This window comes from Squalius cephalus, assembly GCF_949319135.1.
Source record: "Squalius cephalus genome assembly, chromosome: 10".
Taxonomy (NCBI): domain Eukaryota; kingdom Metazoa; phylum Chordata; class Actinopteri; order Cypriniformes; family Leuciscidae; genus Squalius; species Squalius cephalus.
The window spans coordinates 31,490,596-31,506,569 of record NC_137131.1 but is presented as its reverse complement, the minus strand read 5'-3'; the positions used below and the strand labels follow the sequence as shown (position 1 = coordinate 31,506,569).

Below are 15,974 nucleotides of genomic sequence, written 5' to 3'. Positions count from 1 at the left end.
TTTGCCTGTTTTAATCAAGAGATTCATTACTCTTTCAGAACATTTGTCCCCTACCGTATAACAGTGAAAACACGGAAATCCACAAATGTACGTCAATGCCGGGGAAAGAGTTAAATGAATGCTGTTTTGAACTTTCTATTAAATAAAGAGTTCTGAAAAAAAGTAACAATGTTTCCACAAGAATATTAAGCGGCACAACTGTTTTTAACATTGACAATAATAACAAATGTTTCTTGAGCACTAAATCAGTATATTAGAAGGATCTATGAAGGTTCATGTGATACTGAAGAATGGAATAATGGCTGCTGAAAATTCAACTTTGCCATCACAAGGACAAATTACATTTTAAAATATTTTAAAATAGAAAACAGTCATTTAAATTGTAATAATATTGCACAATATTAATGTTTTACTGCATCAAATAAATGCAGACTTGATGAACATAAGAGACTTCTTTTAAAAACATTAAAAAAATCTTACCGGCCCCAAACTTTTGAACAGGAGTGTTTTTAACAAACTTAATATAATTATAATTGCAGACACAGTGAAAATTATTTTTGTCATCCAAATTCTGTTCATTCTGTTTATTAGATATTGCAAAATAGATAGCCTATTGTTTGCAGACAATATGAGAGTAATTCCTAATGGATTATTTAACAACATTTTGCACAAGGGTCACATCTATATGGGTCCAAATGGTTCTGGGCAAGTATGGCTTATTGAGTGGCCTTGTTACTAAAAGCACTTCAAAGCAAAGTGTTTGACCTACAAACCTTTGCACCACCCAGTAGTGTAGCTGATATACTGATTGTGGTCCACTGGATTAAAAAGGATTAAAAAACTAATTGAATACTTTCTAATATATATATCTAGTTTGTCTAAAACTTCAGAATCTCACAAAACATTAAATCTCACAAAACATAGTTGAGTTAGTTGAGAACAAGATTATATAAATAAATAAATAATCCCCCCCCCCCCCCCCCCAATAAAAAAAAAAACTCTTCTGTGTATTTTAATGACATGACTTACTTAAAACGAGTATGATGATCATATGATACGTTTTTGCTGTCTTCACAGGTAGCAATGTTCATGGTTTTGTTTTGTTTTTTTTCAAGGAGAGGAGAAGGGTCGCTGCTTCACTATAGAGTATGTGATGCCCATGAATGTTCAGATGACATCAGAGTCTACAGCCAGTGTCCTGAGTGAGTGAGAGTCTCCTTTCCTAAACTTGGTTTAAAAATGGGTTCTCTTTGTGCATGTTGTTAGTCACTGAGCTCTAAAGCACTAATAATGATAAGCTATTGTACAAGAGTGGAATTTCTCTCACTGCACTTTTTGGAGTGTTCACACTTAGCAGGTTTAGTTAGATTAAAACAAATTTGCTCTGTCGTTCATTTGAATAAGTGTGAATGCTGCCATCCCTGGTGCACACCAAACAAGCGGACCGAGATCCACCTTTTCAAGGGGGCTTGATCCACTTCCAAATGAACTCTGGTGCGGTTTCAATGAAATATGAATGCAACACAGACCAAAGACATGTAAACAAAGCAAAAACAGGATGTGATGTCACAAGATGCAACTGTAAAAAGGACAGAATGGTCAAACATACCTTTTTTGCTCGTCATAGGAGTTAGGTCACACATTACAGTTCGGTACAGGCGTCGTAACCGCTGCCTCCTTGCAGTAGATCCCCTGGTGCTGTTTTGACTCATTTATACATTTTATAAGCTCTTAGTGAGGTCTCAGCTGTTAAAAACACAATCATACTGTATGTACAGTTTACACATACAGTGAGCCCATTTAGCCTAGCACACATCATTGTTTTTGGGTGTTCTGTAAGTTCCGTCACAAAATGTACATCATAAAAGATGTTATTTGTTTTGTAACTTTAGGTTGTGTGTTAAAAATGACAGAGTGAGCACTAAATGAATCAAAGAACCAAACTACAAGTGTGAACACACCCTAAATGAGTTGCACTATGACTTACTACTATAAACATTGTTTAAAAATACTTTAGGATTTTCACAGTTTAAGTTGTTATCTACTAAGATTTGATTGGCTGCTGGCAGGCATTTTTGTTGATCTGCCTGATAATGGCAAGTATGCACTTACATGTTAAATACACAGTAGCAACCTTGGAAGAAAAAAAACCCCACTACAAATTACAAACCTCGAAAAGTACCTTAACGACCTTAAAAATGGTTTTCTTGTGTTTAAATGGCAACGAGTGGTTACAATATTGATTTGATTTAGCTAATAGATTTTAGATAATTAATAAATAACTATTCATGGCATTTTTTGTACAACTATTTTTTTTTTTTTTTCAATTCTTAAAGTATTGTAGTTTCCAGATAGATTGCTTGTATTTACATCTTTTTTCAGTATCAACATGGATTTTAGAATTTAACTATTAAAATACTTGTAACTGTTCATGAAATATCTATTGTAGAAATTAGTAATAAAATCTGAGATTCAATTATTAAGTTGAAGTATTACATTTTCACAAAAAGTAAAAATTGAGAAATGAAAATGTGTAACAGTTAGTCTTTTGACTCTTGATTTGTGATTTGCATATGTATGTCACTGTGTCAGAGGTCTCTAAAGGGTTGAATGATTTTCAATTTGTCTTAGTAGCAGGAATTGATATCCAATAACACTCCATGTTTGTCTATTCAACTAATCAGTCTCATTTAACCCCTCACATGATCCTCAAATGCAGGGATGGGTCAAGAACATTATAAATAGGGATGTGTGTGGGTGAGCTTGGCTGAGGCACTGCTTTAAAAGAGGGTGGCCACAAGTGACATGAGCACAATGAAAAAAACATGATAAAATGACAACTCATGGTTATCTAAGGGAGCCAATTTAAACTTAAATTGAATTTTATCACTGCAAACTATATAGGTAGTGTTATGATTGAGATGACAAAGGCAGATCCAAGTGCAACCATTTATTAAATAAAGACTCAGTCAAAGATAAGATTCAGCATCAACAGATTCAGGGATAAACAAAGGCATGTCGAGAACCAGGCTGGAGATCATGGGCAGGCTGCAGGCAAACGGAATCCAGAAACAGGCAGAGGGTCACTAGGCAGGCTGCGGACAATCAGAGAGATTCAGCAAGGCAAGAGTCAAGACACAGGTAGGCAAGGAAAACCAGGAATGCTCAGACATGCACACAACAGTGAAACAATACTGCACAAACAGACGCCAAGTTAACAAGCCAGATATAGGTTAACTGATCAGAGTTAAATCAGAACAGGTGATAGTCAATCAACAGTCAACAATGCATACTAGGAAACAAGTATGTGAGTCCATAAACATACAGAAGGGGGCGCTGAAACTTGAGTGAGGATAATCCAGAAAGGCTGGCTACCGTCACATAGCCCCCCCCCCCAAAGGAGCGGCTTCCAGACGCTCCAAACAACCCCCTCCCAGGGAGGGTCAGGCAGTTCAGGAAGCCAGGGAGGATCAGGCAGTTCAAGAAGCCAGGGAGGATCAAGCAGTTCAGGAATCCCCAACAGAGCCGGACGGACACAGAGACAAGATAACACTGCAGGTCTGGGGGACCAAGGTGGAGCAGAAAGCACATGGGACCGAGGTGAAGCTGAAAGGTCGGAGGACCAAGGTGGAGTCTGAGGCTCAGGGGACAGAGGCGAAGGCGGGGAATCCACAGGCCAGGGTGATGCTGAGGACTGGACACCCTGAGGCGAATGCACAGTGACACAGACGGGCAGCTGAGGATGAGCAGAGGGGTGGACAGGGCTCAGCAGCGGCAAAACAGGAGAGCAAAATGAGTCCAATAGAGGCGAGAGAGGAAGTGTGGGTGGAAGCGCCAAAAGCTCACCCTTGGCAGTGTAGGATCCATTCGACTCGGCAGGGCTTGACTCATTCGACTCGGCAGGGCTTGACTCATTCGACTCGGCAGGGCTTGACTCATTCGACTCGGCAGGGCTTGACTCATTCGACTCGGCAGGGCTTGACTCATTCGACTCGGCAGGGCTTGACTCATTCGACTCGGCAAGCGAAACCTCCGCGGTCTCAGATTTGGTGGACATAATTTCCACAGTCTTCGATTCAGCAAGCGCTATATGAGGCGCGAGCTCGACAAGACTCACGTGGACAGCAGGCACAACAGGACCGGCGCGAAGAATGGATTCAAAAGATCCGACACAAAGCACGGTCCGGACAGTGCTAACGTGAGGAGCTGGCTGCACGGGCATGACGAAACGTGAAGGCTTGACTGGTCTGATGCGATGCGCTTGTTTCTCCGCTTCATCACCCTCCTGAACGTCATCGAACATTGCTTGAAAGTGCTGCATAAATACCTCGAATGAGGGGAAGGCGGATCCATCCATTTTCCAGACTGTGACGAGCCAATCCAATGCGCAGCCAGAGAGCAGCGAACAAACAAAGGCGATCTTATCGGCATCAGTAGGATAAAGTGAATGCTGCTGGGCGAAATACAGAGAGCATCTGGAAACAAAGTCTTTGAATTTACCAGGATCTCCAGTGAACTTTTCGGGGAATGCGAGGTGAGGGCTCGTACTTTCGATAGTCAGATGCTCGGAAGCATGTGCTGGTGCAGTATTCTGTTATGATTGAGATGACAAAGGCAGATCCAAGTGCAACCATTTATTAAATAAAGACTCAGTCAAAGATAAGATTCAGCATCAACAGATTCAGGGATAAACAAAGGCATGTCGAGAACCAGGCTGGAGATCATGGGCAGGCTGCAGGCAAACGGAATCCAGAAACAGGCAGAGGGTCACTAGGCAGGCTGCGGACAATCAGAGAGATTCAGCAAGGCAAGAGTCAAGACACAGGTAGGCAAGGAAAACCAGGAATGCTCAGACATGCACACAACAGTGAAACAATACTGCACAAACAGACGCCAAGTTAACAAGCCAGATATAGGTTAACTGATCAGAGTTAAATCAGAACAGGTGATAGTCAATCAACAGTCAACAATGCATACTAGGAAACAAGTACGTGAGTCCATAAACATACAGAAGGGGGCGCTGAAACTTGAGTGAGGATAATCCAGAAAGGCTGGCTACCGTCACAGGTAGACTCAATGATGTTTAATGTTTAAAGCCAATGTTTATTTCTTCATGATAATGTTGGTGAAATTGCATGTGATTCAAGTTGCCAGATTTCAGGGGCCAGTGCCAGTTGGCCACCATGTAGTTCCACCCCTGCTCACATGAACACCAAACCTCACATGTACTGTACACCATAAATTTGGTGTACCACCAAGAGGGCATTAGTAAACGGATAGTTTACTTATGTATTTGCTGTTTATATTTTTTTTACATTAATAGTGAAATTATAGAGGTTGTAGAAGAATTAGGTATACATCATCAGTAATTATTTATTTGGGTTTGTTTCTAGAAATGATCCGCTCTGCTACTCCTTTTCCACTAGTCAGTCTATTCTTCATGTTCATTGGCTTTGTGCTGAGCAATATTGGACACATCCGTCCTCAACGCACTATTCTGGCCTTCATCTCTGGAATCTTCTTTATCCTGTCAGGTGGGTTTGAGTTCAAAGCAGTAAAAAAATGTGGTAGAAAAAGGTTACACCCTTCAGTATACAGCAGGAATGAATCATGTCATTTTTTTGGACAATAATATACTTTTTTAAATAACTTTCAGAGAACTAGAATTCTTCTAAAATGACTAACTGGATAAAAAACTAAGAATTAACTAAGAAAAACTAAAATAATAATAATAACATTTCTTTCTTTTTTTTTTTTTTTACTTCTGAGAAGGTAATTTGTGCTTGAAGACTGTGTCCAAAAGAAATGGGTGAGAACTGTGTTCAGTTCTCAGAACTTACAGTTCTCTGAAAGGCCAGATAACATTTGTTGTTGTTGTTGTTGTTGTTGTTGTTGTTGTTGTTCAGAATGTCACTGCAGCTCTCTTCCTCTTTAATTTTTTCTGACTTATTTTCTTTTTATTTCTGATACAGGTCTGTCCCTGGTGGTTGGTCTGGTCTTGTATATATCCAGTATTAATGATGAGATGATGAACAGAACAAAAACAAATGAAGCTTATTTCAGTTATAAATATGGCTGGTCTTTTGCTTTTGCTGCAGTCTCCTTCCTGCTTACTGAGGTAACACTTCTGCTTGTCTTTTCATCTTTGTTTCACATCATTCACTAACTGTGCTTACATTCTTTTTAATCAGTTTACACTGAAATTACGTTTAAATAATCCTAGAATTATTTTCAAATCAGATGTTGTTTTTTTCAACTCTTGATCTGGAATGGCAAGCACGATTCAGTAACACTTTAGTTGAGGGTCCGATTTTTGCTATTAACTAGTTGCTTGTTAGCATATTACTAGGATATTGGCTGTTTATTAATACTTATAAAGCACATATTAATGACTTATTCTGTATGACCATATTCTACACCCCCTAATGTAATCCTACCCAATACCTAAACTTAACAACTACCTTACTAACTATTAATAAGCAGTAATTACGAGTTTATTGAGGCGAAAGTCGTAGTTAATAGTTAGATAATAGTGAGAATTTGACCCTAATCTAAAGTGTGACCGATGATTCCAGTAAAGCCAAAACTGCTTTCACCACTTCCTCAGGGGTGTTTCACTTTAGTATAATGCCATTTTGGGCTTATACCCCAGCCATTAATTTAAAGACAAAATGAATTTAAACATTACCAGCAATTTATTCAAACAGACATTTATTTAGGCCGGCTGTCATGATTGAGGGCATCTTGATTAGAGAGCTCCTTGTTGGTCAGGACCCATTAGGGGCTTTCGCACCAGAGGAACCTTTTATAGTTCCTAGAACTGTTGCCGGAAGTACCCAGATTTTGGCGTGTTCGCAGGTCATGTTAGTCAAGCTCGCATCAGCTGACTCTCAGCTGATCCACGTCTATACCTATAGGAATACAACGCCTATCACTGTATACATATATAAGCTCCATCAGTATTATCAGCAATACTAATACTAATACAATACTAATTACCCCCTCCATCTCCAGCTCCTCCTCTCGTGCAGTCAGTTTTTGGCATTCTGATTCCCCTTTGAATCAGAATAAATTCTCGAATTATGTTGTACTTTAAAATATTGAATTAATGATATCTGCAATACATTCATGTTGGTTCTGCTCTGTTTACCCTAAGGGGGGTTATTGCTCTTATCCAGGCTAGGCTGCATGGATGTGCAGGGAGTTCTTACCCAGAACAGAACCATACCGCCAATCCAAACTGTATGCTAATTGTCAATCGTATTTGACGATAGTTGTCCTGACAGAACTAGGAACGATTTTAGTTCTAGGAACTAAAACTAGTTCTTTTTTTGGAGAAACTAATTTAGCTCCTACTTCAGAGTAGGGTCTAAACCAGCACTATAGGAACTACCAGTGACGTTAGTGTACGCTGATTGGCCAAACACACGCGAAACACCAGCACCCGCCATTTAAAAAAAAAAAAAAGCTGTATAAACACACAGATTATAGCCTATATATTTACTCCAGAAACTAACTGTACAAACATAGAAAACAGTGATAGATGGGCCTCTTAACTTTTACGCTAAGGAAAAAATCCAACGCAAATTTGAGGGGATAGCCAAACACGATTCAGCTAGCAACACTGGACATCAACCACACGGCATACACTAATACCTTTTCATTTACTGTCTACTTTTTCTGTATAACAGTTCTATCTAATAACGTGTTAGACAGATCGTAAACTAATGAACACGAAGAATGCGAGCACAGTGTGGCTCTGGCTGGGATTCTCAGCAACGTCAAAGTAAAGTTCAGCCGTGCCGTCAAAATAAAAGTCACAACAACAAGCGCAGCTTACGTCACTTCAGAGTTCGTACTGGCTGTGCGAATGCAACCAGGAAAATGTTCTTAAGGGAACCATTAGTTCTCGGGGAACTAGCCTGGTGGCTAGATAATAATTGAGCCACCATTCAGATCACTGAGCTTAGGACAAGAGGAACAGAGCAACTTAAAAAGTGGGAAACTGAAATGAAACACAATGAGGGCCTCTAGTGGCCAAAAAAGTGGCCATGAAACTGCACCAATGGCCTCCATTGCCGCACATCATGCTACTTATTTGCTCCTGCCTCTTACCTTTGTGGACACACCTTTTTGTATTTTCTGGCTTCCACCTTCAAAAGCAAAATCTTCCATTATCTGTGTTCATTGATGTTTGATTGATGTTCTGAATGTTGTTTTGTTGTTACTTTATCTTTATCTTTTGCTTAAAGGGATAGTTCACCTGAAAATGAAAATTAGCCCATGATTTACTCACCCTCATGTCATCCTAGGTGTATATGACATTCTTCTTTCAGATGAATACAATCAGGATTATATATATAAAAAAAAAATGTCCTGACTCTTCAAAGCTTTATAATGGCAATAGTCAAATTATCATGAATATTTTTCTTACACAAACTCATCGCTTACCTTCAGAAGGCCTTTATTAACCCCCGGAGCCATGTGGAGCATTTTTATGATGGATAGATGCACTTTTATGGACTTCAAAACAGAAACAGCAATTCACTGCCATTAAAAAGCTTGGAAGAACCAGGACATTTTTAAAGGTGACACATTACGCCCCTTTTCACACTATGTAATATAAATCTATGGTATCCCCAGAATATGTCTGTGTAATTTCAGCTCAAAATACCCCACGGATAATTTATTATAGCTTGTCAAATTTGCCATTTTTGTTTCTGTCCCTTTAAATGCAAATGAGCTGCTGCTGCCCGCCTCTGTTCAGAAGACGGCCGATCCTTTACATGAGCTTCGGATACTTCGGATAATAACAAAACGCGAATCTCAATCATCCAAAATCTCAGAAATAACCAGCGGCAGAGTGAAGCCTTAAGGAGAGACTCAGGAAGAGGTTGCAACTTTTGGACTGCACCTGGACGTTTCTGAATAGTTAGTGTGTTACGGAGGCAAGCTAGTAGTTGCTGTGCGAGTAAACTTCACTCCTCTGATCTCAATAGGCACTCTAGCGAGATATGCTAGAGGCTGCAGTCTTTAGCCTCCTTGTTAGAGCACTTGACTCTCAAGCTGAAGATCCGGGTTCAAGGCCCACACAGAGCGGGGCGAGTAGCACCTGGGTGGAGGGGTTACAAGAAGATACATTTATGTAGTTGTTGTGGAGTTACATTGATTCATCTCATCGACTTGCATGTTTAACTTTTACATAAGTCTTTAAGACATTTTTTGGTCAAAATACCACACTTTTTTTTAACTTTCTCTGTACTTGTGCTGTGGTGCGCCCCCTAACATGGAGTTGGTTTGGGTGTGTTTCATCCAAATTATTAACCATTGGAGTGCAGTCTCTCATTTAGAATGATCTGAATTCATTAACATTATTACAATATTAAGTAGTTACTCATGTGAGTATGCACCTGTTGTGAATCTGGTGGGAAAATGTGTGTGTGTGTGTGTGTGTGTGTGTGTGTGTGTGTGTGTGTGTGTGTGTGTGTGTGTGAGTGTGTAGCAACTCAATGTAAAAACTGCACATAATGTAATAAGTATTACATTATTATTGTAATAAAATGTTCATTATGTTATAATTTTCTCAAAACATAATACAATCTTGAGCTCATGTAATAAAAAATGTTACATTATGAGAAATGTATTACATTACAAACTCACCAAAACATTGTCATATTGTCATCATTGTAATAGCTTAAAAAATAGTATTCCCTTACAGTACATTTTTAAACATCTAAATCCAGTTGTTATTATTAATATTATTATAATGTTTTTGTTAAACATAAAGCATTGGTATTCCTTTACAGTAGCCTACATTTTAAAAATCAAAATTTTTAACCTGCCTACAAAATCCACCAGACAACTGATACTACTACTACTACTACTATTACTTACATAAGGTATACCACTATGTAAAAATGTTGTTAAAATTGTGTGTGTGTGTGTGTGTGTGTGTGTGTGTGTGTGTGTGTGTGTGTGTGTGTGTGTGTGTGTGTGTTAGATCCCGTTACCTTCTTCAACCAATGGCAGCATGATGTCCAGTGGTTATAAAAAGTAAACACACCCCTGTTAAAACAGCTTGGTTTTAAGAAAGGAATTACAACTAATGCAATGCCACTGAAAACAATATATATAATAAAAGATAATGATCATATTGTAAACATTGTTTCACTTATACATTATGTGCTGTTATTACCTTATGAACTGTGATTACATTATATGTTGCTACAGTGTGTTCATAATGTAATCAAATTCTAATACAATAACCTATTACATTATGTGAAAATTTGTTATTACATTGTAAAATCGATATTACATTATGAGCAGCCATATCACCCTGTAGCCCAAGACTGGTTGCCCACTGAAGCTAAGCAAGGTTGATCCTGGTCAGGACCTGGATGGGAGACCACCTGGGAAAACTAGGTTGCTGCTGTAAGAGGTTTTAGTGAGGCCAGCAGGTGTGGATCCTAACGCCCCCAGTATAGTGACGGAGACACTATACTGTAACAAGCACTGTCCTTCGGATGAGACATTAAACTGGAGTTCCTGACTCTCTGTGGTCATTAAAAATGGCCATGGCACTTCTCGTAAAGAGTAGGGGTGTAACCCCGGTGTCCTTAGTACATGTACAGTTAGTACATATGAAAGCACTATATAAATGCCTCATTCATTCATTCATTCATTCAAGATTTTATTAGGGGTTCAAGCATGAAATGCTGAAACCCTATTGTAATTGTAAGGATTTGTAAAACGCATCGTGCAGGCCAAACCGTAAGGCCTAGAGACTTGAAACCTGGCCAGATGGTAGGCCTCAATTTGGGGACAACCTATCAGAGTATGACCCCGAATGGCCCATAGGTGGCACTACAGCAATCAAAAGTTCAAAATCGCTCATAACTCTTAGACCGTTTGTCCCAGGATCAAGTGTCTTATATTGTTGGAATCCTTGGCTCAAGGCGGACAAAATGGCCATCTCCGATTTTGAATCTTCTGCTATGTCGAATTTTGTCCAAAACCTACTTTTGCGAACTAGTCCCTGGTTTTTCGCCCGATCGGAACCAAACCAGTCTAGGACAATTCTCTGGACTCTCTAGATCAATAATTATCAAAAAATAGTTGAACTTTGGCATTTGGGTGTCTGTAACAGGGTCATTTAGAAAAGGGGCGTGGCAAAATACACTCAAAAGCCTATAAATCCCAAAGGAAAACTCAGAACTTCACAAAAATTGATGAGCATATGTACCATAACATTCTGAACAAGCATGTAAAATGTCATGGAGATCGGACGATAGTTGGCGCTATAACTGTCAAAAAGATTTGAAAACCATATATTTCCTATGTTAAATTGCCTGTTTTGGCTGTACATGGTCTTTTCCATCTATGATGTCAGTGGTTACATGCTTGCTAAATAAAACTTAATAACTTTTGATGCTTTTGTGCTTAAAGGCCTTAAAGGGCCTTAATTGCTTGAACCCCGATAAATGCTGCTTGCAGCTTTAATTTGATTTATTATTAAATTATAACATTATAAACATTTTGTTGCATTTCATTAATTTCACATTCTTCAATTTCTCTCTTGTTGTGTCACCGTCAGACGGCAGGTGTGATGTCTGTCTACCTGTTTTTAAAGCGGTACACTGCGGAGGAGATGTACAGACCACACCCGGGTTTCTACAGGCCACGCCTCAGCAACTGTTCTGACTATTCTGGCCAGTTCCTGCATCCAGATGCCAGGGCTCGTGGACGCAGTCCCTCAGATATCTCCAGTGAAGCATCCGTCCAAATGAATTTAAACTACCCTGCCCTTCTCAAGTGTCCTGACTATGATCAGATGTCCTCATCGCCCTGTTGAAATTGCAAATGCACATTAGTGATATCTGAGACGGAGAAAGCTCTATAGCTAGTTCTTGAAGATGCTGTGCTGGAATGGCTTTGGCACCGGAGATCCTGTGTGTTTGGACGTTATTTACTTGTCTTTGAGAGCCTTCAGTACCAATGCAGGTTTTCTGAGTTTAATACTGTACATCAGTTGATGGTATCATGTTATTTGTAGTGCACTACACTGATGTGTAGCAAACAGTAGGCTATCTCTGCCTTTTTCTTAAAGGTCTGGATTTTATTTTAGAATTTTTTTCATTCAAACAGTCAGTTGTCACTTTGTCATTTTTTAACCAAAACTGCAGCTTTAATTGAGAACGGATCTATGTTTTTTTTGTTGTTTTTTACTTATAAAACGGTTACTTTTTTAGTTGCCTATTTGTTAAAGCACATACTAGAAAAGAAGAAAATGTGACTCACCATTAATCTGGACCTGCCCTTAAAAACCATAACACATAGCTTAAATATTGATGTTTTATGCTATTATTATGACTAGATGTGTTTTTTGGATTAAGATTTTGTGTTTGATATGAATGTTAATATTATTCCAGACTCCAGTTTTATTCATTTATTATTATTATTATTATTATTATTATTTTGTTACCATTTATTTCTTTATTTTGATGGTCCGTAACCTTGCACCTACATGTCAACTAACTAACTCTCAATAGACTATTAGTTGAGTATTAGTAGACTGTTAGGGGTAGGGGTCAGGGGTAGTAGAATAAGGGATTAGGGTTAGTAGAATAAATTGACATGTACTAGCAAAGTTACTTATAGTCAGTAGAATGTCTGTTGGGGGACCATCAATATATAGTGTTAACACAGGGGTGCCCAATCCTGCTCCTGCCGACTTTACTTATTGTCAACAGATTGTCTAAAGCAGAAAATCAAATAAAGTATTACCTTTTTTGTTATCTGCTTGTGCTTTACATTCTGGTCTAATCAGAAGATCAACACATCATGTTGCAGAGACAACAATTGTTTTGATTATTAAAAGAAAAACAAAAATCTGTATTATTGATTTTCACTGCGGTATATAAATATTAGAAAAAGAATAAACATGTAAAATTCTGTTTTATAATAAATTTCTCCACTGTTTATATATTCCATTTGTTATGATTTGATATAATACAAATTATTATAGATTAATCAGAGTTGGCCTATTGTACTTTTGCAAAATAGACTCATCCTCTTGCATAAATCATCCAATGCTAGTTGAATTTGTCTGAAAACAAAAAGCCAGTGAGAAAAAAAAGCTGAAAATATGAACATATATATTTAGTTACTCATGCACAAGATGGCAAAGCAACTCACCCAAAGGAAAATGTTATTCCAATTTTGGCCGTTAAATTTAGTTTATTTTAGAGTTTATGATTTCTAAACAACTATGTAAATATCACAAAGTATTGCCAGAGGAAATAATAAGAGTTCATTTCTATGATAGTCCAAAATGTACAGCACATCAAATAATTTTGCCACTTTCTTCTTAAAGTCATCTTTTTTTTTTTAGAACATAATACTGTTACATATAACTTTTGTACATATGGGCCATCAATATGTTAAATATGTAAATATGTTGGAGAGACTTTTGTATTGATGTTACTCTATACTAATATGTAGCCGCTGCGTAGCAAGTGTGTGTAATATGAAATATATTACATTTTTAAAAGGTACACTATGGAGAATTTAACATTTAATTCTTAATTAGAAATTAATTTCTGAGAAAAAATCTGTCCAAAACAGCATTCTTTTCTTACCCAATCTCATCACAGTAAGCCTCAATAATTATATATTGAGTGTTGGGTTTGATACTTAATGTCCTTAAAGTTCCAGCTTCTATGATAGAAAATATATTACTTATCAGTTCAGAGAACATATTTTTTTAAATGCATTAGAATTTTCTTCTTAATATCAGAAATTTCTAGCTTGTCCATAGCCGCAGGAACGTATTTTGAGAGCTGCAGGAGCCACATGACGAGAGTGATGTGCGATGACTGACAGGATGATGTAGGCAAAAGCGCAAGAGAACTTTTGTTAATAAAAGTTGCATTTCTTCATTTAATTGAATTGAATTTGTCTTTGTTTTATAGTTTACATAACTAAGCACTCATTTTAAAGTAAGGGGAAAATTCAAAGACCTTTACATTTGTTGTTACAACGTGGGTACTATATCATCAATCTTATTCATCTTGTTAATAAAAGTTCTAACAAGCGAGTTTGTCATTATGTTATTTTTTTCATTAAGAATAATATTAAATCAATATTATGATGTCTGCTTGATGTGTGTGTTTACATCTGGAAGACTAAGTATTTTTAGAGTGTTTGCTCATCTTCAATACATCTCTAGGATGTTTCCTGTCAGACGTTAAATAGACATTTATAAAATGTCTTTAAGATGTTTATGATTTAGAATGTATATAAAACTGAAATTTTAAAGACATGTTAGTACACAGCAGATGCTTTCCAGATGAAGCACTCTTTAACAGACATCTTGAGGATGTATGTGTGCTGTTTTGTTCTAAGAAAAGGAAAGATTTAACGTTAAAGATTAAAATAAGCGCTACTGGTCCACAGCATCATTGACAAATATCTTTTCTTGTAAAATATGAGGTGTTGTCGGTAACACCGGTGTTATCACAAGGTTTTTAATTAAACACATAAACACAGGTAATATGTATGTCTATAGTCAAAACACAATCTCCAAACACAACTGCAGGCTGCACGGTGACAGCAAATAAAAATCAACTCAAAGACCTATCAGCCACAAGAAATATAGCTCCAATCCAGAAATGCCAATGCGCCATTGAGCACTCGACCTTTACTAACGAGTGCGTGCTGTGACGTCATGAGACAATTGTCGCTTGTTTTAATTGTGGCTAATGCTACTTACTTTCATGTTTTAAATTAATTTTAATGAATAGACAAATTAATAACATAATAAGCCCTCGAGACTGGATGGTCATCTCCTCCTGCTTCTGCCCTCGCACCCGTGCCGCAGCAGCAGCCTCCACCAAAGTGGCGCTAAGGAGCCAGTCGCAGGCAGTGCCGCCCAGCCCGTCCCGGCCCCCACCAAGAGGGGCAGCAACGCCAAAGGTAAGCGGCCCTGGGATGGGCGACCCGGAGATGGATGGGATGTCACGGTTGATGAATTTATTGACTCTTCCTTGCATTGTGTTTATGTGTGTGTGTGTGTGTGTGTGTGTGTGTGTGTGTGTGTGTGTGTGGGCGTGGTCGCTGATTATCCTCCGGGAGAAGCAGCGGCAGGTGATTCTCATTTCCAGTGCCTATTTATACTCACCTCGTGCGTCTTGTGTTTGTCAGATCGTTGTTTGTGGATGTTTCCCAGTACTGTTCCTGTTCCTCCTCAGTTCCCCGTGTTTCCAGCCTATGTCTTCGTTTGGGAGTTTCACCGTTGCAGTTTTGTCTTCATGTCTCATCTTCACTGGGATTTCACCTCACTCGTCTGACCGTGCATCTTCGAGTTGCCCACGCAAGCCTGCACTGCCAACGCATCCGTTCCTGTGTTCTTCCTTCTGATTCTGAGAGTGATCTTGAGACCTGCCTGCAATAGACTGAGACTGTTCCTATGATCTTCCTACATTAATCTGAGTCTGGTTCTTCGTGTTGTTCAATAAAGAACCAGTTTTACTTGCTATTGTCTCCTCTGTTCACTTCCCGTAACATGGGACTGCTTTATAGGAGATAGTGACCGCACCTCTCCCTCCCCCGGAAGAGGGCCAGGTGAAAAATCTTGTGTTTCCTTTTGTTTGTGTTCCACCACTGGCGTCATAACCAGCGGTATCCAAATTTTCTATAAAAGAGCAGTTTCTTCCATCTCTGGGTCCAAAGAGGGCCCGATGAGCAGTGGGAGGAGAGAATCCTCACCACTCTCATTCGCCTCTTCTATCGCCAGTGGGCAGCAGCGTGAAGTTCGAGAATGCAATCAAGCCTCCTCCTGCCCTGTGGAACCAGGTAAGTGTTGCATGGCACACTCAGACCCCGCTATGGGCCACCTCCTAGAGAGAGCCTCCCAAGCCACATCCCTGTGTTCCACCTCGCTGCCCCAATGCAGGTACAACTGCGGTCCCTCTGGT

At 38.8% G+C, this 15,974-nt stretch overlaps 1 protein-coding gene across 1 annotated transcript in view; it reads left to right on the top strand.

The window, feature by feature from the left end:
* The window catches only part of cacng5a (calcium channel, voltage-dependent, gamma subunit 5a), a 95,852-nt gene extending 83,544 nt beyond the window's left edge, over positions 1 to 12,308 (top strand). The window contains exons 3-6 of the mRNA XM_079883322.1: positions 1,116 to 1,202; positions 5,394 to 5,534; positions 5,973 to 6,118; positions 11,594 to 12,308. Of these exons, the coding sequence (XP_079739448.1) occupies positions 1,116 to 1,202; positions 5,394 to 5,534; positions 5,973 to 6,118; positions 11,594 to 11,851 (632 nt within the window). The 3' untranslated portion in view covers positions 11,852 to 12,308. The remainder of the gene's footprint in view (positions 1 to 1,115; positions 1,203 to 5,393; positions 5,535 to 5,972; positions 6,119 to 11,593) is intronic.
* The last annotated feature ends 3,666 nt before the right edge of the window (positions 12,309 to 15,974 follow it).